The sequence below is a fragment of the Clarias gariepinus genome, chromosome 12 (assembly GCF_024256425.1).
Source record: "Clarias gariepinus isolate MV-2021 ecotype Netherlands chromosome 12, CGAR_prim_01v2, whole genome shotgun sequence".
NCBI lineage: Eukaryota > Metazoa > Chordata > Actinopteri > Siluriformes > Clariidae > Clarias > Clarias gariepinus.
This window is the reverse complement of record NC_071111.1, coordinates 9,614,030-9,640,588: the sequence shown is the minus strand read 5'-3', so window position 1 is coordinate 9,640,588 and position 26,559 is coordinate 9,614,030. Positions and strand designations below refer to the sequence as shown.

The 26,559-nt window shown below is 39.0% G+C and overlaps 1 protein-coding gene across 13 annotated transcripts in view; it reads left to right on the top strand.

The window, feature by feature from the left end:
• shank3b (SH3 and multiple ankyrin repeat domains 3b) overlaps positions 1-25,143 on the top strand; it is a 38,975-nt gene extending 13,832 nt beyond the window's left edge. For 4 of the 13 annotated variants that reach the window (XM_053508304.1, XM_053508305.1, XM_053508303.1 and 1 more), the window contains exons 3-23: positions 1,680-1,883; positions 2,716-2,787; positions 3,269-3,383; positions 4,453-4,604; positions 6,890-7,057; positions 7,174-7,290; positions 9,534-9,611; positions 9,724-9,790; positions 13,049-13,307; positions 14,266-14,429; positions 14,696-14,809; positions 16,451-16,526; positions 16,891-16,973; positions 17,078-17,202; positions 17,279-17,414; positions 17,539-17,619; positions 19,494-19,630; positions 19,754-19,856; positions 19,984-21,868; positions 22,076-22,105; positions 22,554-25,143. In XM_053508304.1, coding sequence (XP_053364279.1) covers positions 1,680-1,883; positions 2,716-2,787; positions 3,269-3,383; positions 4,453-4,604; positions 6,890-7,057; positions 7,174-7,290; positions 9,534-9,611; positions 9,724-9,790; positions 13,049-13,307; positions 14,266-14,429; positions 14,696-14,809; positions 16,451-16,526; positions 16,891-16,973; positions 17,078-17,202; positions 17,279-17,414; positions 17,539-17,619; positions 19,494-19,630; positions 19,754-19,856; positions 19,984-21,868; positions 22,076-22,105; positions 22,554-23,139 — 4,752 coding nt within the window. In that variant the 3' untranslated portion in view covers positions 23,140-25,143. Of the gene's footprint in view, positions 1-1,679; positions 1,884-2,715; positions 2,788-3,268; positions 3,384-4,452; positions 4,605-6,889; positions 7,058-7,173; positions 7,291-9,533; positions 9,612-9,723; positions 9,791-13,048; positions 13,308-14,265; positions 14,430-14,695; positions 14,810-16,450; positions 16,527-16,890; positions 16,974-17,077; positions 17,203-17,278; positions 17,415-17,538; positions 17,620-19,493; positions 19,631-19,753; positions 19,857-19,983; positions 21,882-22,075; positions 22,126-22,553 lie in introns of all 13 variants that reach the window. The other 9 variants (XR_008361446.1, XM_053508309.1, XM_053508307.1 and 6 more) reach the window with 9 other exon arrangements.
• Positions 25,144-26,559: the final 1,416 nt, after the last annotated feature.

Sequence of the window (26,559 nt, the reverse complement as noted above, 5' to 3'; positions counted from 1 at the left end):
AACAGAAATGCAGAACATAGCAGAACATTATCAAAAATTGTGCATGTTAAAAGCCTCCACTCTGCCTTTTTCTCTTCAAATTCTGTTAGCGAATTAGTCTCAAACTCAGTACACACGCTAACACCAGTCTCAAAACACCACGAGTGCAAATTAGTCGAAAATCGCGTGTATTAGAAGCCCACATTTAGGCGGAAAATGTTGCAGTTTCTTTATATTCCTACAGGTGGTGCACTCTGAACTATTTACACATTTTTATTTATTACGAGTGGTAGGAGTGAATTATCTGCTAAGTTTGTTTAGAAATAATAATTATGGTGGATGACAGAGATACTTCTGTGCTGCTCAGTTGAATGTTCAACTTCTGTATTCTAAGTTATTTTGTATTGTTTAATTGGTGACTTTGATCTTTAAGCGAGAAAACTAATTTTATAAGGAATAGGCTACATTTAATTAACCTTCTTTTTAAAAAAGTTTAAAATTGTAACAAAATCAGGGGGAGATGTAATATATTAAATTTATAATTGAATATTTATAAAATCTTGATACTTATAGGATTGCAATTTTAATTAAATTGGCACCTATTTTTAAATATTAAAAAGAATAAGTCTGGATTAGACTTATTAATAAATTCATGGTAACAAACCATGGTAGTAAATTCATGGTAACAAACAACCAACCCTAATGCTATAAGAACTCTCAGTGATAAATGTAATACTTTAATTATGATGGGTATAATTTTCAGTAAAAAAAAAAAAAAAAGATCTAAATTTGAGAGCTGATTGGTAGAAAAGGAAACACCTTTGGATGCTGAGATGCATTGTTTATCAATGGCTTTAGCATAAAAGTGCGCTAGCTCAGTGAAAGTGATAGGAATACCAGAGGGATATTTTGAGAAATCAGTTGAATAATGATAAAGCCTACCTACTACCAAATATAAAAAATAAACTAGAAATATACACTCAAATCCTATAGAGACTGCTATCGCCAGATAGAACCCACTGAAAAAGCAAGGTGTGTTAGCAATGTATCATATTCGTATCTTGCTAACTAAATTTTGCTCAGGCTTTCAGTAAATCTTCACATAAAAAAAACTAGCAGGAGAATTATTTTTTCTCAGATTATTTTTTCTTTTTTTTAGAACTCAGATTATTTTAAAAAAGGAAAAAAAAAAAAAACGCCAGAGTTGATACCGCAGTCATTTAGACCTGCACGCTGACCCCGCATGAATCATCTGAACTTTTCTCTCAAAGAACACAGCAGTAATTCTTAGCTGTTATGTTACCTTAACTGTTCAGGCTATCCTCACTGTCTCAGGCTATAGAGATATAAATAACTCCGCAGTTTAGACAAGAGACACAAACTGAGTCTGACCGAGTGAACGGATAGTGCAAAGTCTTTGCTCATTACTAGTAGCGTGGACGAAACTGGGCTTTGCTTCTTCGTTCTATAATGTTTTGCGATGCTAACTAGCAGATAAAAACTCCTCACATGTATGAGGCAGTAGACCAAAAGCTATTTGTTGTATGTGAAGATTATTCATATTATTAATCTGGTTAAAATAAATCTTAATAAAGCAAGGTATGAAAGATTTGATGTTACATTACATTTAAAAAATCGATTAGTTAACCTAAGTGGTGCAAAATCATTTCATCTTGAGCATGTGTGCTGTTTGTGTGTAGAAATGCCTGCGCTTGGATTTGGAGGCTCCGGTGTGGGTGTGTAAGCAGCGGGTTTTGGTTACTCTGACACAGAGTCTGACAGACGTGCTGAACTATGGCCTCTACCTCCCGGCCTTCAATGGCCGAGCTGGCAAGTTCCTGGATGAAGAGAGACTGCTTAGGGAGTATCCTTTCCCTACTGTCACACCTGTACCTTACCTAGAGGTACATTAATGCAGAAAATCAATGCTATTATATTAATAATGCTTATTCTACTAATCTACTAATAAGAGAAAATAGAAAAACGTCCCCCAGGGCAACATCCTTGTAAAGACAGTCACACAATGCGTATAAATATCAGTAGAAATCAATATAAATAAAGGAAAGGTTTTGTCTGTACATTGGTCAGAACTCACTCTTTTAATTACATCTTTATGTTTCTTACATTGGAGACCAGTCCCAGAAAATGTTATGTCTGTTTGTCTGTCCAGCCAGATTTTGTTACAGCATCTCACAAAACTGTCTAGGCAGAATTTTATGGAACTTTTGCAGTACTTAGATATCTGCCTGACGTTTAACCTGCAACATAAGTGAAATCAAAATGTTGAGTAAAAGCGATGTTATGGACAGTTTTGTGTCGGCTTTAATGATCTACTTTAAAATAAGCTACTAATAAGGTACTTGCTTAATGTAAACACTCACCTGCACCAATATATATTAGTTAAATATGTTAGAGCTGAGCTAATATAAAAATTTTGAAAAAGCTTAAATAACAGCGCTGAAGTGGTATAAGTGAATTTTAACACAAGGAGTCGTTTTAGACAAGATTTCATCTTTATCCGATCTACTTTCTCAATTTCTCATGGTGTAAGATACTTAATCTTACAAAATTAAATTTCTTTGTATTAATAAATTAAATACAAAAAGGCAGGCATATATGTATGTGGGCTTCAATCTGGAATAATAATATCACTGATTACTTTAAGCTGATCAGCTTTTTTTTTGGCTTTTGTGGTCAGCGATGTCTGATTGTATGCGTGTGTGCGTGTGTTTGCAGTTTCGCTATAAGAGACGCGTTTACACTCAGAGCCATGTGGACGACAAGCAATTAGCCAAACTTCACACCAAGGTAACACACTTAGCTAAAATTCGATGTTTCCGTATTCTTTTTATATTTTTTTGTTACAATGAATTCTTAAACTATAAGCCATCATTCAGACCTCTTGCACATGAATATGAACATACTGTGACTGCTGTTCTCTCGTGTAAACAATAAAACCCAATGAAACAGCTGAAAATACATCTGATAAAAAAATATGCTGTTTTTTACACTCCATCAACAGATGGCTTGAAGAGGAGATACTTCATCTACTTTACTAGCTCATTTTTTATTTTCAAATTTAACTAGATCAGGTTCACGCTCTATTATGCACTGCATAAACACATCTGTAGTCTGTATATTCACTACCTTAATGTTCAGGGTTCAGATATTGCAGAATGCCTGGAAATGACATATACATATAAATGTGAAAGGAAACGATATTTATCTCAAATATACATTAGTATTGTTATGATGTGGCATTGATTATCACAGTTTGTTTCCCTTTTAGGCCAATCTGAAGAAGTTTATGGAGTGTGTTCAGCAGAGGTGTGTGGAGAAAGTGTGCAGGTTCCTGGAGAAAGGGCTAGATCCCAACTTCCATGATGTAGAAACTGGAGGTGAGGGTGAGATTATTATTATTTAATTTTTTTGTCACACCATATTGAAGTTTATTTCCATTTGTATTTTACACGCCATTTAACAGTGGCCCTGAAGAACAAAACACAACCACATGTTAAAAAAAATAATACAACCACATTTTAAAATTACATACAAGGTATGGGCAACATTTTTGGTTAAAATGCTTTTGTGTTCTGAGAAATGAGGTTGTGTTTTGTTAAATTTATGTGTGTTTTCTCATCTGGCTATCTCTTTAGGTTTTAGCTCTTTTCCTTATGAAATGCTTAAAAGTTCTATGTAGAATCCAACAACTACAGGATTCTTCTAGACATTTTACCTGAAACCTGGAGGAGTCATTTACTGTTGCTCTAAGGGAAAGGTTCTCAAGATGATCCAATAGCAACAAGATCAACCAAAGGCATTTCATTTAAATTTTTCCCATTCTTCCCAAAAACTCAGTTCCATTTTAAAATCAATACGGAATCTTTGGCACTTTCGCTGCGAGTTCTATGTAGAACCCAACATCTAATGATTTCCTTTTTTGAATCAAAACCAATTGACATTTACAGAAGACTTCAAGAACAGCACGATGATGAGATTCTTAGCTGTAGTAAAATATTTGAATGGTGTCCAAAAAAACCTTCTACCTTGATGGGGTCCAAGCACTAGTGAAACACTGGGATAAGTGTATTAGTGTAGCAGGGGATTATAAAGAGAAATAAAAGGAATTTTTACTCTCATAACTCAAAGGTCCCGGTTTGACTTGAACACCTGCATATTTATATAGCTTATTATATATGTTTACCTTTTAATGACCCAAAGAACCTTTTTCTATTCAATGTCGAAACCTTTTGGTGTTTCTCTTCGGGAATGCTTGAAACCCAACAACAAAAGATTTTCCTTTCAAATTTATGTTTGATGTCGAACTGTGAACCATTTAGCATCCAGGAAGTCTTTGTCTCTTTCTTTTACACATCCAAATGTTCTTTCTAATCAAGAGATTCATTGCAGGCATTTTAAGATCAATAAATGTTTGTATCAGACCAGATGTGTGTGTGTGTGTGTGTGTTTCAGAGTCACCCCTCACCCTGGCAGCACAGTTGGAATCGAGTGCTGAGCTGATTAAAGTTCTGAGGAGCGGAGGAGCTCATCTGGACTTCAGAACCAGAGACGGGATCACTGCACTTCACAAAGCTGTGCAGACACACAACCACATAGCTCTAACTGTAAGATTTATACACTTACACGTTCATGCATATACACACTCACACACTACACAAACAGTCAAACCCTTCTGCAATGAGCACCATCTGTGTGGATATGAATTTCTCTGGTTCTGTTTTTTACTGTAGTCTTTTTTTTTTGGGAAAGATGTCTCCTAAGCATGAGGATTTTAAACATGTAAAGAGGAAATTTGCTATGTCAGTTTCCACATGAAATGGTTTTTTTTTTTTATATAGCTACAAGAATTTAAAGATTTGTTTTTGACACAAAGCAGCATATATGCAATTAGCCAATCTAATACAAAAAAATTGATCTTTTCACATATGTACTATTTACATTGTCATAATGCTGATACAGTAAAAGACATAAGACTGCTATTATAGCCATTTTTTTGAGCTTCACATTCAGGGACAAGATATAAAGTGAGATATACCCTTATTCGTCCCACAGTTGGAAAATTTCTTTTAAAAAAATACTTGGGTAACTGTAATATATTACCTATTGTACATAAGTGTTAATTTTGGCATACATGAATGCTTGTAAGCATAAATCTAAGCAGTGGTTGGCTGCAAAGACCTATGACTTTATGCCAGCCGTCATTGCTGTATGTGCCAGCTATGTTCCTAAGGACTATTATGTAACCTTAGGAACATAACCTCCAGCACAAAGACCTATAGTGCATGTCTTTGAATGAAATCAACCAAGCACTGAAAGAACATGCAAGCACAGACCAGAGACAGGATTTTAACACTCAACCCTAGAGGTGTGAGGTGACTGTGCTAACCGCTAAGCCGCCATGCCAGCACGTTTATTCTTACATAACTAAATCATCATGTCAAAAATACTTTTTGATTTTTCATTTTTTAACTTTCAAATTACTTGTTATGAATCTCTTATTTTTTCACGCAGCGAACACAATTGCTCCCATGAATTTTATTTACATTTTAGTTTAAATTACCCAATCAAGTTCTTCAGGGAAAAACATTAACAATAACGCCGATTCATCATGTTCAGAAATACTCACAGAAAATGAGCTGTCTGCTTTTGTTTCCTAGAAGCCACAAGTTCTGTCTAATTAAAAAAAAAATGAGTCCAGCATAAGTTTTGCTAATTTTCTAAGATTTATTGTATTTTCAAAACGTAGCTTTCTTTCTTTGCTAATAGCAGGTTAGATTAGCATTGGCTGCTGTTATCTAGCATAAAGAAGTTAGGACATAAAGAATTTTATTTATTTTCCCTCTGCAAACTACTGTACATAGTGTTGGTCTTGCATATAAGCAGTAAAGAGTTTAAATGTTTTTTCTAAGCATAGATCCATCCAACTGTGTTAGATACATAATAAAAGTTGTGTTTTACATAAAAACATGATGTTAACATCAGATAGAAGTATTTATAAAAATACCAAACTGTGTTTTTGGATATTTCCGCTTTTAACTGCATAAGACTAAAACACATTATTTACACTTAGTATATCTACAAGGGGTGTTCAAGTCAAAACTGGACTTTTGATTGTGCAGTATGACAGAACACAGTTATGAGAGTACAAACTCCTTTTATTTCTCTATATAATCCCCTGCTACACTAATACACTTATCCCAGCGTCTCTCTAGTGCTTAGATACCATCAAGGTTGCAAGTTTTCTCAGTACGCCAGAGCCATGATCAGACTACCTGCTTCACATCTTAAACACTGGCCTCCCAGGAACTCCTTTAATGGCCCAAACATGTGAAAATAGCTTAAAACGAGGTCAGGACGATATGGGGGTGTAATAGGGGTAGCTCAGAGAGCTGAGGCACTGAGTTACTGATTTGAAGGTTGGTGATTTGAACCCAAGCTCCAACAGGTTGCCATTGTTGGGCCCTTCAGCAAGGCCCTTAACCCTGTGCTGTAATATAAAAAAAAAAAAAAAGTGTTTAAGTTAGAAAAAATATATCAGTAAGAGGCGTGGTGATGTGCTATGTAATCAGATCAGGGACTAAGCGGCTCAGCTCAGTCACTTTCATAATGACATGTATGTAAAGATTTCACATCAATATTTTAGTGGTAGAAATAATCAGCGGGCTGATGGAATGACAAAAGTCTTTTTTGTTCTTTTGTTTGTTCATTCATCTCCTGTTATGTTTCTCCACCCACACCAGCGCAGACACATTCAATTCCACAAAAATGGCTGAAAATTATACGCAGGTGTTATAGCACTAATTTATGCTTGTGTCTGAATAAAAGTTGAGTTCTTTATTTCTTTAAAAAAAAACAAATCCGGAAAAATCCTTTTGCTTACACTTCGCAGACCCTGTTGGATCTGGGAGCGTCTCCGGACTATAAAGACAGCCGTGGGCTCACTCCCCTGTACCACAGCGCTATGGTGGGTGGCGACCCATACTGCTGTGAACTGCTGCTGTATGATCACGCTCAGCTTGGCTACAGCGACGAGAATGGCTGGCAGGAGATCCACCAGGTAGCATACACACACATACACACATGCACACACATAGACACTCACACATCTATACGTTCTTCACAGTATCTAAAGCAGTAGGGAATCTAAAGCATGGGGGGGGTGTTGATCTGCAGGCTTGTCGCCACGGAAATGTGCAGCACCTCGAGCACCTTTTGTTCTACGGAGCTGAGATGAGTGCGCAGAATGCCTCAGGAAACACAGCACTGCACCTGTGTGCTCTCTACAACCAGGTATAAACTCACACAAACACACAATGTATTACATCATGACGCTAAGTTCTCAAATTGGGATCCAGGGACCCCAAAAAGTTCCAGATGTTTAGTGGTGGTTCTTGATTTTATGATGTTATACTGTAGAAATGAGATCTGGCTAGCCTAGCAAAATGAACACATTTTTCAAAGCTCTCCCAAAAATAAAATGTCTCAAACACTGTATTAAACTTTAAAATACACTGCCTAGCCAAAAAAAAAAGAGTCGCACACTCTAAGATTTCATTTAGTCACCTTTAGCTTTGATTACAGCATCTGATGTGTGAAAATGATTCCTCATGCTCCCAGAACCACTCTCCAGGAATATGCCTCAGGGAAGAAAAACTCTGTAGATGTGATAACCTGGTTATTCTGTACTGTACATTCTGGTCGTCTGACTTTATATTATGGCCACATAACGTTGCTGCCTAGAGCCTAGACCTGACCAACTGAAGCAACCACAGATTATAACACTGACCTCTTCTTACCCTGACGTACCCATCGCTCTAGAATAGAGTCAATCTGGAGTATTAGATCACATGACCTTTTTCCATTCCAATCTGTATGCTCCCTAGCAAATAACACTTTATTCACATTTATTAAAGATACATTAAAGATAGAGTCGTGATTATAATCCAATGCCAAATTTATCAAATATCTCTTCACAGTCCGTTAGCTGTCTGTTGGCCGAAAAAAGCTGGTGTTCGTACCCTTCCCTGGCTCTCTGAACAGGAAACAAACACCTCTCCAACATAACACTATTCCAGCCAATCAGCAACAGGGCTTTGTTAATGATCATGCACAGGACCAGTGCAAAGGAAGGGGAGGAGAGTTGTTAGTGTCGCTGCCTTGGCAGTACAGAACATGTCTGTGAATTTGCGGGTAGAGCTTATGAAGGAGCACTGACAGAAGGGAGGGGATTTGTTTGGCTGATGAGTTCAAACATCACCAGCCTTTCTCCAAAATCTTTGACTCTTCCTGTAATGATAAGCTTAAAAGACTATCTATATATGGTTTTAAAAAGTGCAGTTTGCAATTAATCTGGAATATGCTAAAGGACCATTTCATCCATATCTGTGGACAAAAAAAACACATGTCAAATGTAGCTTTTTTTGAGGACTTGGCAACCATAGTGAATATCACTGTCGTTTACTGTGTCTCAGTGTTCTCATTATATAAAGAATAAAATACAAGACATGGTGTTCTAAGAAAATGGTTAATGACAGGATGGTGTGATGCAACTCATCTGAGTGATTGATGCCACCTGTAGTTTTTTTTTTAAATCTCTAATAAGGCAACAATTTTAAAACAATTTTAACATTAACTAAATGATGATTTATGTCATATTTTAGTTTGTTCTGTTATTGAGAAACCACAAAAAACAAAGTCCTTGCCTTGAAACACTTCTCTTATTGATACAGTTTAAGTAACAAACCACTGACACTAGAGACTTCTCCCAAAAATGATTTAACACAATGATTAAAATGGTTTTCTGGGATGAATGTATCCTTCAGTGCTACCAAGCTACCACTATTGGAGCAAGGTCCTCAAATACAAAAAACAGCTCGGATGCAATCGGGCGTTGAGATCACAACCCGACCCCATAAGACACTCTCACTGAAACATCTCTCTGGCGAGGAGAGAATTTGTTGCCTAGGTACCCCATGGCATGTGGACAGACCCTTATTCCACTTACCATTTTCATCAGAAAGCTCCTGTGTTAGTTGGTGGACATGAAAAATTATTAGAAAACTGCTGAAAATAAATTAAGCCCTTCTGACCAATTGGATTCAAGAATTTAGCAGCTGATGTACTGTACAGTATATTGATATAATTGTAGGCCCAATTAGTGCACATAATTATTTAGACTTAATAGGTTTAATGTTTTATTGTTTATGCTCATGCTAGGGCTGTTATATGTATACGAAAGAAAACGGTATAACACAATGTGTAAGTAGTTTTGGTTCATGTCGATAAAAAAACCTACAGTACGTAATGATTTCAAGAAATAAATAGGATGCTGTTCGCAAAAAGGTATAAAAGAATATAAAGGATTATTATCACTAAGTCACTTAATTAGATTAAGAGAACCCCTACTTTATAGTATGTGTTTATTTCTTTATCCTTGCTCCTACACCAGTGCACCCTCTCCTCTCCTCTCTCCCTTCCCTCCACACTTCTGTCCTTCACCTCTGTCCCACACCGCTCGTTTCCCGTCTGTGCAGGACGGCTGTGCCCGAGTGTTGCTGTTTCGAGGAGCAAATAAAGACATCAAGAACTACAACAACCAGACAGCATTCCAGGTATCCTGCATTAGGATTTTTTTTAACCTTATCTTGAAATCTGTTTGATCTTGGGTGATTACAGTGATTTTAAGATTGTGATGTTGAAGTTTAATCTTGGACACACGTCTAGGTGGCCATCATCGCAGGGAATTTTGATCTGGCTGAAATCATCAAGATCCACAAAACCTCAGACGTAGGTAAGACATACTTTGACCATCTTGACCTCGCTGTGTACTCTCAAGTGCCATGAGGTTTCAAAAGTGGTTCCTACTCCTGTTAAATTGATTGCACAGATTCACAAAATCCATTTAAATCCTTTACCTAAGTTTAAATAATGCAGTTTGTATGAATAAGAAATTGCGAAACAATACCAAATGTGAAAAGAAAAAAAATCTTACATGGTCATGCAAGGTTGCTTTTTTCCACACCTGTGTCGTATTTACTATCCTACTCAGTATTACTTTCTCGCTCATTTTTCTAGTTTTGAGTACAGCGTTTATGATATCTATTTGATTTAATAAGAACAGGTGCCACTTTTGCCCATGGATTGGGATAACTCTTAAAAAAATGTAGAGTGTATTACATTTTTACTGCTTATAGTACTGTAAACCAAAGATTAAATTGAGCCAAGATGCTAAAACATGTATCTCTAATTACAGTAAGTTGTGCAATTTTTATGCCATATATTTAATAATTAAAGTATATATTTATATATATTTAGGTCCAGCTGTCAATGCAACTCCAAGGTCCTTGGATTCGGGTTAATGTTTGTTCCTCTGAGTTCTCTAGTTTCCTTCCATCTCCCAAAAACATACCAGATGGTACTATAGTGACTCTATCATGCCCCTAGGTGTATGAATGTGTGTGTGTGTGCATGGTGTATTATGTCCCACCAGGGTGTATTCTCACCTCATGCTCAGTGTTCCTTGGGTAGACGGATTCCCCATGACTCTGACCAGGATAAAGTGATGCTGTAATATCTGTTTGAAATTTTAGAGATCTTTAGGTTTAATATGTCCAATGCAGATGTGTTAAAAATATACTGTACATTTAAACATTTCTAAATACTCCTACAGTGTTTTAATTTCAGCAGCGTATTTTTATTTACAGCAATGTTAACAATCATTATACAGTCAGGCCCAGGTAGAACCTGATGAATAATTAATAGAGGACATTCTAATAAGGGTTTCTGTTCACTATCAGGTAAAAATGTTTCAACAAGAAAAATAAACTAAGTTCATAACCTGTAGATCCATGCGAGGATAAGGAATAAAATGTTTAGTAGTATTATAGAGTGATGCAGCCTTCAAATGTGGTTTCCCTCCGACAATCGGTTTCCTCCCACAGTCCAAAGATATGCAGATCATGCTAATTGGCGTTCATAAATTGCTCGTAGTGTATGAAAGAGACTCTGTCCAGGGTGTACCCAGCCTCATGTTTTAAGTTTCCTGGGATATATATATATATATAAGATATATTAATAAATTGCAGCTTGTCCAGGTTCGATTCCTGCCTCGGGTCTGTGTGCATGGAGTTTTCCATGTGGTTGGTGGGTCTCCAGTCCAAAGATTAGGCTAATTGGCGTCCAAAATTGCCCATTGGGTGTCCAGGGTGTACCTACAGTAAGTGTCCTAAGTCTCCTGGGATACAATACAGGCGCCTAGTGACCCTGTATACAGGATAAAACGGTATAGATGATGAGTGAGTGAGTGAAATTGCAGCCTTTTACAATTAAATAATTGCACAGGTCCAGATTGGGGGCTAGATTTTGATTTTTATGCGATTAATTGTGCAGCACTACATTACATTTACTTTATTTTTCACAAAATGGTTTTATTGGGCTAAGAACTGTAAGTACTGAAATATCCTTCGTATTGGCTAGGTAGTACAGTATAAGAGGCTAAAAAAAGTTTAGTTTTTTTTTCTTTACAAAAAAGTATCTGCCTTGTGAAAGTAAGTTCCATTGAAGGTTGTCTAATAAAATTAAATGACTGAATTTGTGGGTGGCATGATGAAGTAGTGGTTAGCACTGTGGCCTTTCACCTCCAGGGTCCGGGTCTGATTCCTGCCTCGGGTCTGTTTGCATAGAGTTTCTCGCTAAGTGGGTTTCCTCCGAGTACTCCGGTTTCCCCCCTATGGTCCAAAGATATGCAGATTAGGCTAATTGGCGTTCCCAAATTGCCTGTAGTGTGTGAGTGAGTGTATGGGTGTGTGCACTTGTGCCCTGCAATGGATTGGCACCCTTTCCCGGATTCCCCTTGGAATGCCTCCAGGCTTCCTGCAACCGTGTACAGGATAAGCAGATAGAAAATGATTGAGTTAGAGAGCGTGAGTAATTAAATTCGTGCTCATTCAAAGCCAGTGTAATTAAGGGCTTCAAAATTGTTCTTTTTTATTTTTAAACAATTTTTTTACCTGTCAAAAAGGGATGATAAATAACAACAAAGACAAAAACATTGGCCTTCGTCCAACATCAGCCAATTAATTAAACATCAATATCGACCTTGAATTTCACAACCAGTGCATCAATACTTACTAAAGACATTATAAGATTTAAATATTTTCAGTGAGATACTGTAGACCTGTGTTTTGCGTTACAGCTGGCACTACACTGAGCTGTTGTTATATAAAATGAATCATCATCTTCTGATGATGGACAGATTCGAAAATTAAGCATAACAAAAACTAAGCATTGCTCATCCAGCTTTTTGTAAGTCTATGACTGTTTCATGTGACTGTTAATAAAGTATTAAAAGTGGATTATCCAAAGAAAATTTGAATAATCTAATGTACATAGTGTTTAATTTCTGTTTTATTGATGCACCGAACATTATGTCATCGTTCTACAGCGTCTCTCTAATATGTGTGTGCTCTCATTATAACTCTCACTGCTCCTCTCCTCCATGTGATCTTACTGTAATCTGTGTGTCATCTGTATGTAATCTCTATATGTTCTGTGTGTGCGTGTGTGTGTGCATGTGTGTGTGTGTGTGTGTGTGATATGTCTTTTCTGTGTATTCTCTGTATCCTGAAGATTTCTCAGCTCAATCTCTGGGTTGTCCATGAATCTTTTCTGTAACACCTGTTCAATCCCTTTTATGCAAATTTTCTGATTTTTTTTTCTCTACAGAATCTCTCGACTGCTAAAAAGGGCATCATTCTTAATGTCTTGAGACGTTTTTTCGTAAAATTTTTAAAAAAGTGAATATAATTTGCTTCACCTGACTGAAGAGTGGAATCATGAACCGATCGAGGCATGTTGAATAATGCCCAGATGTGTCATTAACTTGTCATCTTAGTTGTCGTTGTGTGTGCGTGCGTGTTGTAAGTGTATGTTACCTGCATGTTTGCCATCTCCGCTATCTGTGTCTGCCGGAAAACTGCAGAGAATACACAGACACTCGACTCTGTGTATGCGTACGTGACCGTGAGTCGATGGTGTGTATGTGTGTGAGACTGTCTCTCTGTTGCAGTGCCTTTCAGGGAGAGCCCCTCATACTCGTCTCGGCGCCGTGGCGTGTGTGTGTCACCGCGCCGCTCCCTGATGCGTTCGGCCAGCGATAACGCACTGGACGAGAGTCTGCCCGCACCCTCGCCAGCCCCTTCACTGCACAGCCTGCCCCCTTTGGAGCCTGATAACACCGTACAGAGCCCACACAGCCCACAGGGGGGACACACACGCAGCCTCAGGAGACACACGCGTGGCCATCTCAGGTATTCTGCATCATGGCTTGTTAGGGGAAAAATGTAAAATTACAAGATCACTTCAGCATACAGACGGTGTATGTACAATATATTAGAATGCACGGTATTTTTAAGTATTTATTAAACCTTTTTTCAGAAGATTCCACCAATAGAACATTGGCAAAAAAAAGTTTTTTTAAAGGCCTGATTGTTTCTGGTGTTAGTACGTGTGGGAGCAATTCCTTACCAAGCCTGATGGTGGCGCCCTGATCCAGGGAACCTGGTTCAATCCTGACCCTGGGTTCATGTTTCACATACATGTATTCTCTTAATGTCTTCTTAAGTTGCCATTGGGTGTTCTGCTTTCTTCCCATCTCCTAAACACACGATTTCCACTGCACACATCAGTAATACAGTACATACAGTAAGCCACTGGATAACCATCTTTGACATAATTAATAAGGGCATGTTGAAATATTTAAAAGTGTCTAGACTCACAATAATCATATAAGACCAGTAATACTACCGTATGATTTACAATATCACCATATTATAGATTTCGGTGGTTTAGTCTTTTTTATTTCTGGCCCTGAAATACTGTACACTTCTCTCCCAGCTAAGTCTGAGTGTGTACAGTAGTTTTAACAGAGAAGACGGAGTTGATTCAGTGGACTCAGGCTTTTGTGCACCATTTAATCAGGTGCAGATTTGTTTCTTTCAAATGTGCCAACATGCAGAAAAACAACCCACATAACTACTTTAACAGCATGTATTATATAATAACATTTATTCCCACTTCACCATCATTTCATTGTTCCAAGCCTGGATTTAAGGATATTCATGGTTTCACAGTTCATCCCTTAAAAATCTATTCCTGCAGTGCAGTTCCTGACTTCACACACACATCTGTCGGAGTGTTTGTGTAACCTTAAACATTACAGTTCTGATGCGCTGATGCGCTTTATGTATATTTGCATATATGTTCTAGCCCTGGCAGTCCTGTTCAGAGGGATCCCAGTCCTCCTGCTGTATCACGAGGGTCAAAGCGGAGGCTCTACAGCGCAGTGCCTGGTCGTACCTTCATCGCTGTCAGCTCACACACTCCGCAGGGTGAGGGTGAGATCACCCTCAACCGCGGGGAGAGGGTCAAAGGTCAGTCTGTTTCACAGTATGCTAGGGGCATCTGTACCTACGTACAGCATTTTAAAGAAGGTTGGAACAGTAATAATAAAATATACTGCATAAAAACAGTTAGGATTATATTTATTCTGTAAATTAGATTTACTGTTTTCCTATATATATATATATATATATATATAAAATTGACTTTAGTATGGCAATATTTTTTTCCCTTGACATCTGAGCCTTAATGAACCATATGTGTGAAGCTGTAATTGATGATTAAATTTCTCTCCCAGTGCTGAGCATAGGTGAAGGAGGATTCTGGGAAGGCTCAGTCAAAGGACGAACCGGTTGGTTTCCTGCGCACTGCGTAGAGGAGGTTCAGCTGAGACAGTACGACCCACGACTAGGTGAGAACTATACTGTACTGTACTATAGCAAATGATAGCAAATGATATAGATTAAATAAAAGAAATTGGAACAAATGTTTTATTGGGACAGGCTTCAAAGTGCCTAAAGATAAATTTTTTTAAAAATTGCTTATTTATGTAATAACCTCAGCAGCAGCCTTATTTCCCCTCTCGTCTGTTCCAACCACTCAACCTTCATCTGTTTACTAATCACCAGCCTGATCATCTGCACCTGACAATGAAAACTTTAAGTGAAATTAGACAAACTATGACTACCAAAAAAGAGTCAAAACTGTGCCTTTTCTAACTATAGTTAAACATTTAGATTTAAATATTGTCTGGTTTAACAGTAAGCATTTGAAATGTACATTAAGAAATATACGGATTTAAAAATGTGGAAAATACCTTCACATGGTAAAATGTTGCATGTTTCTCAACAAGACGTTCTAGCATTTTAAAATCCAGTTACTTTTAAAAGTGAATACAGAGACAGTTTGATCTAAAGATTTGACTGCAATTCTTCTGATAGACCCTAACACACTGTTTTACATCAACTACTATATATTAATTAAAATATATACATAATATAAACATTGGAATATATTAATGAAAAAAACATAAATGTGACAGTAATACTATGTCTACCTTTATGACATCTTAAGATGATCTAAGGGTTAAAAAATTTAATTTAAGAAACGTGACATCTGATAAATTTTCCCAGATAATTGTATTTATGGGTAAAAAAAGAAAACTGCTCTTAAAATTTCCATTTACTCTAGTTTAGAATAGCCTTAGCTTACTAACTGTATTGTGGTTATCTGGGGTTGAATCCCAAATAGTGTAAAATGAAAAGCTTGTGTGCAATGTAGGGTGTACAATCCCTTGTTCCACACTGCAAGTAATGCCCTTGATCAGAGGTTAGAGAGGGACTTGGGATTCAGGATACAGCCTTGTGTTAGAAGCCAGTTAGCTTTATAGCTTGCGTTAGCCTTAAACAAGGCTAACGTCATGAACCTGTTAGCGTGTTGGCAGAAACTCGTGCTTACGCTACCCAAAGGTAATGAAACACAACACAATGCAAACGGTTCAACAGGCAATTTGAAAACAATGACTTTTCATGTAATTATAATGAATGTGCAGACAATATAATTATTTATAATGTAAATACAATTAATTATATATTTACAGTATGTTTACAATTACTTATATTTATAAATACATATTACTTTATTACTCTATTACTTTTATATTGTATTATTATATATATTATTTACATTCACAATTAGTTATATATTTATAATTAAATACAATTAATTGACAATATAATTAGTTCTAATGTAATTATAAATAATGTGCTGCTTAAGATGACATAACGTTATAATATTTCTTATTTTCTTGCTAAAATAGTTTCTGTGAATCGCTTGGAATGTGGGTTTTGGCAGGCAGCTGCTCTCCCTTCTTTCCGGTACACTGAATACTGTATTTAGGTGGTGCACAATACTGAAACATACTGGCCTACTTTCACTGTTGCATATCCAGTAGTACATGTGGTTAAATCCAAGTATTAATTGTTTTTAATATTCAGATATCATATTTAATTGTTTACTATGGTGTCATACCTAAAATGGATTTGTTTTGCAGAAACAAGAGAAGATCGCACCAAAAGGCTTTTTAGGCATTACACAGTTGGCTCCTATGATAATTATACCTCCTACAGGTACACACTCTTTCATTCCACTTCTCTTCCCTCTTCTGTCTCTATAGATTCTGGTCTGGAACATGTACCACAGTACAGCCTGCACTTATTACATCGGAAATATCATCTGTAACGCTTGATCACTCCTGTTCCCTGTACACATGCTTGTCGGATCAGTTACACAAAGACTGTTACATACAGAACACAAATACAGTATTTTTATTAAAGATATGAGAATGTTAGACTCATGATTGATTTCAGGGAACTGTACTCACTAAGTAAGCACATCTTAATGTAGAAAAGAAGCACAACGGGTGATTCATTTTTTTTTCATGAAATGTAAGCTGTAAAATTTATGCATTCCCACTTATGTGTGTCTCCTCAGTGATTATGTAATTGAAGAGAAAACTGCTACGCTGCAAAAGAGAGACAGTGAGGGATTTGGCTTTGTTCTTCGAGGGGCTAAAGGTAATATAAATGTAAATGTATGCTACTCCCACAGGGCACACATACTTCCATATACACACATGCCCGTTATATGTTTTGTGTGCGTGTGGGTTCTCTACTACCAGCTGAAACTCCTATTGAAGAATTTACACCGACTCCCGCGTTTCCTGCGCTGCAATATCTGGAGTCAGTGGATCTGGATGGGGTGGCATGGCGGGCGGGGCTACGAACTGGAGACTTCCTGATCGAGGTGAGGCGCTGTTTACTGAACCCAGGAAATACGTTTGTAAAATGTGTGAATAAACTCACCCCTTTCTGCGAATCAGGTGAATGGGGTTAGTGTGGTAAAAGTGGGGCATCGACAAGTGGTCTCTCTGATTCGGCAAGGTGGGAGTCGTCTTCTTATGAAAGTAGTCTCAGTGACGCGGAAACCTGACACAGGAGATGTTGTTCGGAAAAAGGGTGTGTATCCAAATACCACCACACACAACATATGTAGTAAAAATGCCATAAGACCATTGGAATCCCAATGTGGTGTGTTAAACTCTGTCTCTATATGTCGCTTGTTTTGTTTGAATGCCATCAGCTCCCCCACCACCCAAGAGAGACCCGAGCACAAGCCTAACCCTGCGCTCAAAAAGCATGACCGCAGAGCTGGAAGAGATGGGTAAAACACACACACACACACACACACAGGCCTAAGGAATACGTCTTGAACTTTTAATCATAATCATTAGAATTATTACTAAACCTCCAAGCACTTAAAGGAGCCAATTTGAACTAATTAGCCTACATAAAGAGAAGACAAGCTTGGCATAATGATGGATTATATATATATATATATATATATATATATATATATATATATATATATATATATATCCATCATATATACAATTATATATATGTATATGCTTCATGGCAAATTCTCATTATATTGCCTGAACACCTCCTGAATGTGGGATTTTAATAGGAGTTTATGGTACATTATTGTTATCTGTCAATATAATGGCGGTTGCATGTGGGTTTCCTCTTAGTACTCTGGTTTTCTCCCACAAATTGAAGACATGTGGTCTAGGTTGATTGGTGTTTCCAAATGGCCTTGTCTCCTGTGACCCCATCCAACATGTACCTTACCCTAAGCCCTATGATTGCTAAGATAGGCTCCAGCTCCGCCATGACCCTATACAGGACAAGCGGTATAGGTAATGATTTGATGACTGGGTTTATGTTACTGTTACTGAAGACTGTTGAAATAGTTACATTTTAATAGGATACTATACTACACTATTCTATACTATTCTATTCTATACTACTATACCATTTTTGTGGGTTAGACATTAATGTAAAACAGGCAATAAGTTCTTACTAGAATCTGCCCATATTTCCCAAACATGCTTTTAGGTTTATGTGCTTTTCATGTGAATCTCACAAACAGTCTGGCCTTTAGCCCCTTTATCTTAATTACAGCTACTAGACCTACTACTATTACTGTTTTTATATTAAAGATTAAGAATAGTGCGGCATGGTAAAGTAGTGTTTAGCACTGTCGCCTTGCACCTCCAGGAGCCGGGTTAGATTCCTGGCCAGGTTCTATTCCCGTCTCTGTGTGCATGGAGTTTGCATGTTCTCCCCGTGTTTGGTGGGTTTCCTCCGGGTACTCCAGTTTCCTCCCACAGTCCAAGGGCATGTAGGTTAGGTTAATTTGCGTTTCCAAATTGCGCATAGTGTCTTGGTGAGTATGTGTGTGCCCTGCAATGGATTGGCACCCTGTCTCCTGGGATAGGCTGCAGGCTCCCTGCAACCCTGAATACAGGATTAAGCGGTATAGACAGAAAGTAAGTGAGTAAGTGAGATTCAGGATATCTACAGCTCATTAGCTGAACCACCAGGTGTTCTAGTTATGATAGAATGCAAAATTCGGTTATGGTGTGGTTTCACAGGGGCAAGGCCAGGACCAAACAAATCAAATCAATTTCAATGCCAGGCCTTTATTTCAACTAACTGGCTTCATTTAAGTAATATAATACTGATGGTGAGATAACACTGATTGTTTTTAGAAAGACAAATTACTACTTGTCAAACTTTGACAAGAGTATAATAAATATATGATGCAAGCAGTAAACCAAGTATTATTACCAAGTTTCAATGTTCAGTTAATTAGTTTCAATTGATTCATGTTGATTCATCCCTGCTTCTTACCTACAAGCATCAAGGAGAAGAAGGGGAGGTAAGGCAAAACATTATAAGAGCGATTTAGTGTGTAGGGGTGTGGTTTCTGTGATGGAATATTTACTGTGGTGTACTATGTGATGTAAAATTGTTTGTGTACAGTATACATTGTGAAAAAGCAAATGTATATTTGCATACATGTGTGTGGCATTGTATTCCTTATTTTGGATTGCATATGTGGCTTGCAATGGCAATTTCTGTTTGTGCTTAAATGTGTGTTGTGTGATTAAAGCTTTGTGACGTGCTTGTTGTGTCTGTTATGTGAAGTGTCTTGTTTTTTTTGAGTATGTGTTTATGTGATCCTCACAGAGAAGTTGGATGAGATGTTGAGTTCTCCAAAAGAGACCGTCGTGGTGATGAGGCAACGGCCTTCAGATGCCGACTCCAGAGCAGCCACTGTGAAACAGAGACCGACCAGCCGACGCATCACACAGGCTGAGATTAGTGTAAAATACACACAAATGCATCACATTGTTCATATTTATTTTAAAAAACCTAAAAAACATAAGATTTGTGTAATACTTTCTAAACATTATTAAGCTGTTTTCTGTGTGTACTTGTGTGTGTAGTCGCTGTTGGAGAGGCAGGGAATGCAAATATCACCTGGAGTGTCTCTTGGTGTGGATAAAAGTCACATACAACTGCATGGGATGACCAGAACCAAATCATTTGGTAATAATATGAACATGATCATATAATCAGCCTTCTTGAAGATGTCCTATAGGCTAAAAAAATTTACTTGTCGGGCACATTAAATTTATTCATTCTTCATCTAATAAACATGATTCATTTTGTTCAGGTGCGCCAGAAGATGAAAGAATATCTGCATTAATTGGTGAGCACCGCTTTCCAAGAAGCTCCTCAATGACTGACAGCTTTCGACAAGACAGTATCCCACCCCCTCCACAAACTGCACCTCCTCCCCCTCCTACACCATACTTCCTGGAATCAGGTCCTCCCCCATCTTTCTTGCCTCCTCCGCCCCCAGCGCGTGCCACCAATCAATCCCGTTCAAGCTTCCGGCCAGGTGCAGAACCCAAGCTTCATGGTCCCGTCACGACAGACCGCCAGAGGAAAGCTCGATCTATGATTATTCTTCAGGACACCGCCCACCTTCCAGTAGAGCCCGCCCCCATTCCCAGGCCAGCAACACCTACCTCTGGGGCAGCTCCTCCTGAGCGTGGTCGTAGGCGTGGCCAGGCTGTGGAGAACCCATATGCCAACGTGGGCCGCTTGAGTGCAGTCTATACTCCTACCAAGCCCCAGCGCAGGAAGAGTCCACTGGTCAAACAAGGCCAGGTAGAAGATGGCACAGCTGCCCAGGCTGGTACTGGTAGGGATACCTCCCCCCTAGGAGGAGCTCGGATCCCTCACAGCAGCCGAGCAGAGCAGTTCCAGCAGCAAGTGCTTTCTGAGAGGGCTAGGATTACACCTCCAGGAGCTCGTCGCAGGACCAGTGTGTTCCTTTCTGTAGAGGGGAGCACCACTGAGCCTCAAACCACCCCCTTACTATCCCAGTCACACTCAGTGGATGAGCTGGCTGAGTTGCCACCCCCTGCACCCATGCTCTCTCCTGGTCTGCCACCAGGGGGTTCCACATTTATACATCCTCTCACTGGCCGTCCTTTGGACCCCTCCTCTCCGTTAGCACTTGCTTTGGCTGCAAGAGAGCGTGCACTCAGTGGCCGTACTACACCCACTCCCACACCCACTCCCTCACCATCACCCACTCAGGGCAGAGCAGTGGAGAGACCAGAGACAGAGGGTGGAGTCACACCACCTGCTGCTCTTGAGGCTTCGCCTTCTGATTCCTGGAGGGAGGAGCCTGTGAGCATCACCACAGAAACTGCTAGTCAGGTGACAAATGGCAGCCCTGTGTCTGGACGAAGTTTGGAGGAGTCCATGGTGCCACAAACCATGCAGATTGTCCAACCAGCACTGATTGACACAGATCACAGCCAGCCAATAGTTCCACCTTCCATGCCTTCACCTGCCCCAACCCTCTCAAACCTGGCAGGGCGGAGTATGACAATGAGCTCAGAAGAGGAAGCAGAGCCCTACACAGTCACCCTACCTCCTGCACTACTCTCATCTAGTGATGAGGAAACCAGGGAGGAGCTCCGCAAGATTGGCATAGTCCCACCCCCTCAACCTTTTGCCAATGGCCTTTTATTAAAGGAAACGCCTAAAGTCACTATCAGCATTTCTCCAGGGGCGTCCTCAAGGCCCTCTATAGCAAAGATCTCTTCTGGCAAAGCGAGTGACTCCACAGCAGACTCTGGTGTTGAAGACCCACACATGGAGACCACTAGTACTGTCTCCACAGTCTCCAGTATGTCCACTTTGTCATCTGAGAGCACAGACTCTGCCCATGCCAGCAAGCCACGTTGTGGGGTGGGCCGCGGCCGCCCCGCCCATCTCAGGGACCCACTGCTAAAACAGTCATCAGACAGTGAGCTGCTTCCACACCCACCCAGCACAGGCCCTGTCCGTCCACGCTACCTGTTCCAAAGACGCTCTAAACTCTGGGGGGAGGAGCCAAGGGCTCAAGTGGGCATATCTGATGATAGCAGGCCTGCTGCAATGGGGGCAGAGTTACTAAGTAAGGATACTCATTCTCTAGGGGAGGAACCACCTATGGGAGCACTTGATCCTGGCAGAAGGTCACCAGTGGGTGGTGCCAGGTAAGAAGCTCATGTGAGTCTCAACTACTTGCAGACACTTGGCCTAAATGGTTCACACACCTGCATGTACCACAGCAAAGTCTTCTCAACGTTTGAGCAACACACACCATCACCACTGCACACAGCTGTTAGTGTTATAAAGGTTTCGTTTACACACCTCACCCAAGCACATAACATACCCTTATATGTTTCTATATGTCCTTGCAGATATGAAGGGAATGGAGAAGAGAGTAAATCGTAGGTTTTTAGCTCTGTGGGTAAAAGACACCTCTTTGTCCAACTAACTTTCACTAAAATTCATCATTGCATCATTACTTATAGCTGCAATTATCATGCATGGCATCTGTAAGATGATATTAAAGCCATATATTGATGAATTCTAAGCTTTCTTAGATGTAAATATTGAATATAAGGTATACTGTTTGTTTGCAGCAAAGTAGACCTTTTGGTAAAACCCTGAGGAAGGTTTGAGCTTCAATCTAATCTCAGAATTTGTTTGTAAATGGGAATCCATGAATAGAACTGCACACTAACTATTCAGCTTTAACTATTCAGCACTAACGGTATACTGTCTACATAAAAGAAATAATGCTGTCAAAAATAATGTTTTGTCCTGCACTGTGACTTGAGGATTTTATTTTCATTATTTAACTTGCCCTCCAAAACCCCTGTTTCTACCTGTCAGACTCTTCAGCAGCCTTGGTGAGCTCCACACCATCTCACAAAGGAACTATGGCACCACTTTCACCATCCGCCCTGGCAGCCGCTACCCAGTAACCCGCAGGACACCCAGCCCAGGGGCTACTCCAGAACGAAGTGACCCTCTGGGGCCAATGCGAGCATTTGGTCCCCACCACCACCACCATCACCACCATACCATCCTCAAGTCCTCTAGCCTGAGCCTCCCACAGGAGCCTAAGGAGGTGCGCTTTGTCATGCGGAGTGCCAGTGCTCGTGCCCGCAGCCGATCCCCTTCCCCCTCACCCTGTGCCTCCCCATGCCCCTCACCGGTCCTGGGCGCCCCACTCCTGGCCCTGCGGCCCTTCAGACAACGCCCTCTTGCACTGTGGAGCAAGTATGACGTAGGCGAGTGGTTAGAGAGTGTGGGACTAGGGGAGCATCGTGCCCGCTTTTTAGAGCATGAAATTGAAGGCGCGCATCTACCTGCGCTCACCAAGGATGACTTAGCTGAACTTGGGGTGACACGGGTAGGGCATCGGATGAACATCGAGCGTGCACTCAAACAGCTATTGGAGAGCTCAGGAGCTTAATAAGTTCTAGAGAATAGAGTTAAATAAAATCCTTGCCAAATTACTTACAGGCCAGTGGCAAAACTGGCTAAATGATTCCTTAGCCTCACACAGTCCCTTCCTCATGACTAATCCACTTGATTAAACGCATCCAAGCACAATCCCAAAGCGTAAGACCTTTACGCTATTTAGTCACAATTGGTGTGTAGTCTGTAGACCTGGTGTTTTGAGCTTGAAAATGAGTTCATTAATGGGCTGCGTGCCCCAGAATGGATCCATCTAGTCAGTAGACTGGACTGGCATGGCTGCTATATTACAATGAGCAGAAGTAAAGATCTCAGTAATTCACTGTTGGGAGCAGCAGCAGCAACAACAAAACACTCTGAACTTTTAAAGCCAATGCTTCCAAGTGCCCAGGGTTTACAATTTCTGATATTTATTCACAGTCTTTTGGTCAAAAATGCCTTGCAGGAAATGTAGAATTTCATACAACAACATACTGGATGAGGCTTGTAAGTGTACAAGTGACAATCTCCCCTTAAAGGTGCACTATGTGGATACAAATTCAAAAAAAGCAAACTTTAGTTTTTTTTTAAAAAGGCCATACTCAATTATATGAGCTAATTTTTGTATGGATGTTTAGACTATTATCTATCATTTAATGTCTGTGATTTTTGTAACAACGTGCTCATGTGTTGGTAGCATAAATAAACTTATCTGATAGGGAAATAAAGAAATGAAGGCACAGAACAGCAAAATGTTAGGCAGCACCAATTTTCAATGATTTATAGTGATAGTTCTGTGTAACAATCCATCATAGTGCACCTTTAAACCCTGAAATAACCTTTCATAATACAAGTGTGGCCTTGAGATAGTACTGCCGCCATCTAAATTTGATAAAGAAAAGTATTTTCAGGAATACAGTCAGTTTTATATGTATATGATATATATGGGCGTATATATTCAAACAAAAGAATGTATGAGTGTCAAATGAATTTTGCGTCTCATGCCCTGTGTGTGTTTCTTTTAGCATATTTTATCTTTGTTACGTTAAATATTAATTAATAGCATAAGCCCAATCATAGTTACTATCTCCCCCATAGTATTCCTTGTGATTTCTTAGATCGAAAATATTTGCAGAAAAGAAAACCTTTCGTAAATCTTAGAAAATGAGTTGAAATACCACTTATTGGTTTTTGTCATTTATGAATAAATGTGAGGTGAGATTGTATATTGAGTATTTATTTTCAATTAGAGAGGCACTTAAATACTATGGGGAGTAGACAGCAGTTTTGTTACCTTTTTGTGTTTTGGATGGATTAACAAGGTGTCATGACTTAATGCCGATTTGTAAAATTATTTGATTAATAGATTGTTTTTTGTGTAATTGGAAATTTCGTTATAAAACAGGCTTTGGTTGAGTGAAAAGTTTATGCTACTTAAGGGCTTACAATCATGCTAATCGTGTTTATGATGCACATGTGGACTGACACGATTGTACACTTTTAAAAGAAAGATGCTTGGAAGTGACAATAAGATCAAAGAGTCTAAATGACGTTTCTTTTTTTATATTATTATTACAAGAGCCATGAAAATACCAACAAGCCAATATACAAGCTTTCAAGTTCAAATATGATAATAGATAGTAAAAAGTCTTTTCTTATAATTCTGTAAAAACATCTGGGGACTAAGTCTGCCCTGAAGACTGCCTTTGATGAGATCCAAACCTAGCACGGTAATGCGCTTTAAATAAATTCCAATATTTTTATAATAACCAAAGTATAAGGGGCGTTCAAGTCAAACTGGGACTCGTGATAAAATATCTGCCGAATGAAAGTGTAAAACTGAATGACACATACAGGAGACTTCAAGCACAGTATGGTGATGAGACTCAGCTGCAGTAAAACATTCGAATGGTGCAAAAGACTGGATGTCCGGGAACGACGATCCCAGCCGAGATGGCTCAGAGCAAACTGCAATCTTTCTCATGAACATTCAGCGAGTACAATGCCTGATCCTTGAAAATCAATGAAGGGAGTTTTTACTCTCATAACTGTGTTTTGTTATTTTGCACAATCAAAAGTCAGAGTTTGACTTGAACGCCCCTCGTAATTAAACATTTCAAAAGAGGATCTATGACAAGGTTTATTTAATCATAATTTTAAACACAAGATAAATTTCAACCTCTATTTGTCGCCAGAATCCTACCACGTAACTCAAGAGACTCACACTTGCCTCTCATCCAGATGATACATTTGCACAAAGTGGAGGGTGCTACTTTTTTATAAGCCATTTGCATAGAACACTGCTGTTCTCCCTTGCTTTCTCGTTCTCTCTCTCTCTCTGTCTCTCTCTCTCTCTGTCCTGTCCTCTCCTTTCCTATCAGATGCACAAACACATCCCACTCAAGCACAGAATGATACACAGCTTCATCGATGGCTGACAGTACCCAGTATGCAGCTGGCAGTCTCAGTATGGATGTAATATCTATCAGGGTATAACAGATCTTGAGCATGTAAGAGCTGTTGAGTTGTTAAAGCAATGAACTACTGTACTATGATGACTAGACAGTGTGTGGCACCTAAATACTTTATTTAGGAACTAAAAAGATCTCTCCATTTGAATTTTTTTTTTTTTTATGTATTCATTAATTCGAAGTCTGAACTTGTATGCTTTCAAGAAAATATTGTACCCAAATATGAAAGTTGGCATATTTATAAATCTCTTGCTCATGGCTATGAGGGTGAATCTGGCACATTGTCCTGGATGAAATGAAATGAAATGAAATGAAATGAAACGTAACGAAAGAGCCTGGCCATGTCTGTGTTGTGTTCATCCTATGATTCGAGTTCTGGACTGCCACAAAACTGCACACAGCATCACTCGATGTTTTAGTAAACTGAATCTCAATAACTGAATGAACACAAATACGGTGCAGTGCTATGCACATGTGAAAGATTCTCTAAAGCAATTACAAAACAAAAAGCAAACTCAGTGTTGATTATTATTATTATTATTATTATTATATCTGTGTAGTTGATCATGTGAATTTTGCAAGGTGTTGACCAGGACCAGGAGCTTCTCAATGAAAAGATGTAAGCAAGCGTAAGAAAAACAACACGTTTTAAAAATACAGTAGTCTTTTTCTATCCTTGTTTAAACACCTAAGGACATGCCTTGTATGACAGTGTTTTTGATAAAGGAAACCATGTTGAAACCTCGCTGACAAGTCTGAATGCATTACCCCCTCATTTGAAAGAGTACAAAACACTAATTCAAGCAAAAGGATGTCTATGATGATGCAGGATGACTCACTGCTTGTGCTGTTCTGGTCACATATTTAAGCATTTTAGCCTGATGAGTGATGAGTGGGTCAGCACTCTGAGAAATCAGCAGTATAAGAAATCAGCGGTTCTCATACTGTATCTATGTTAGTCTGCA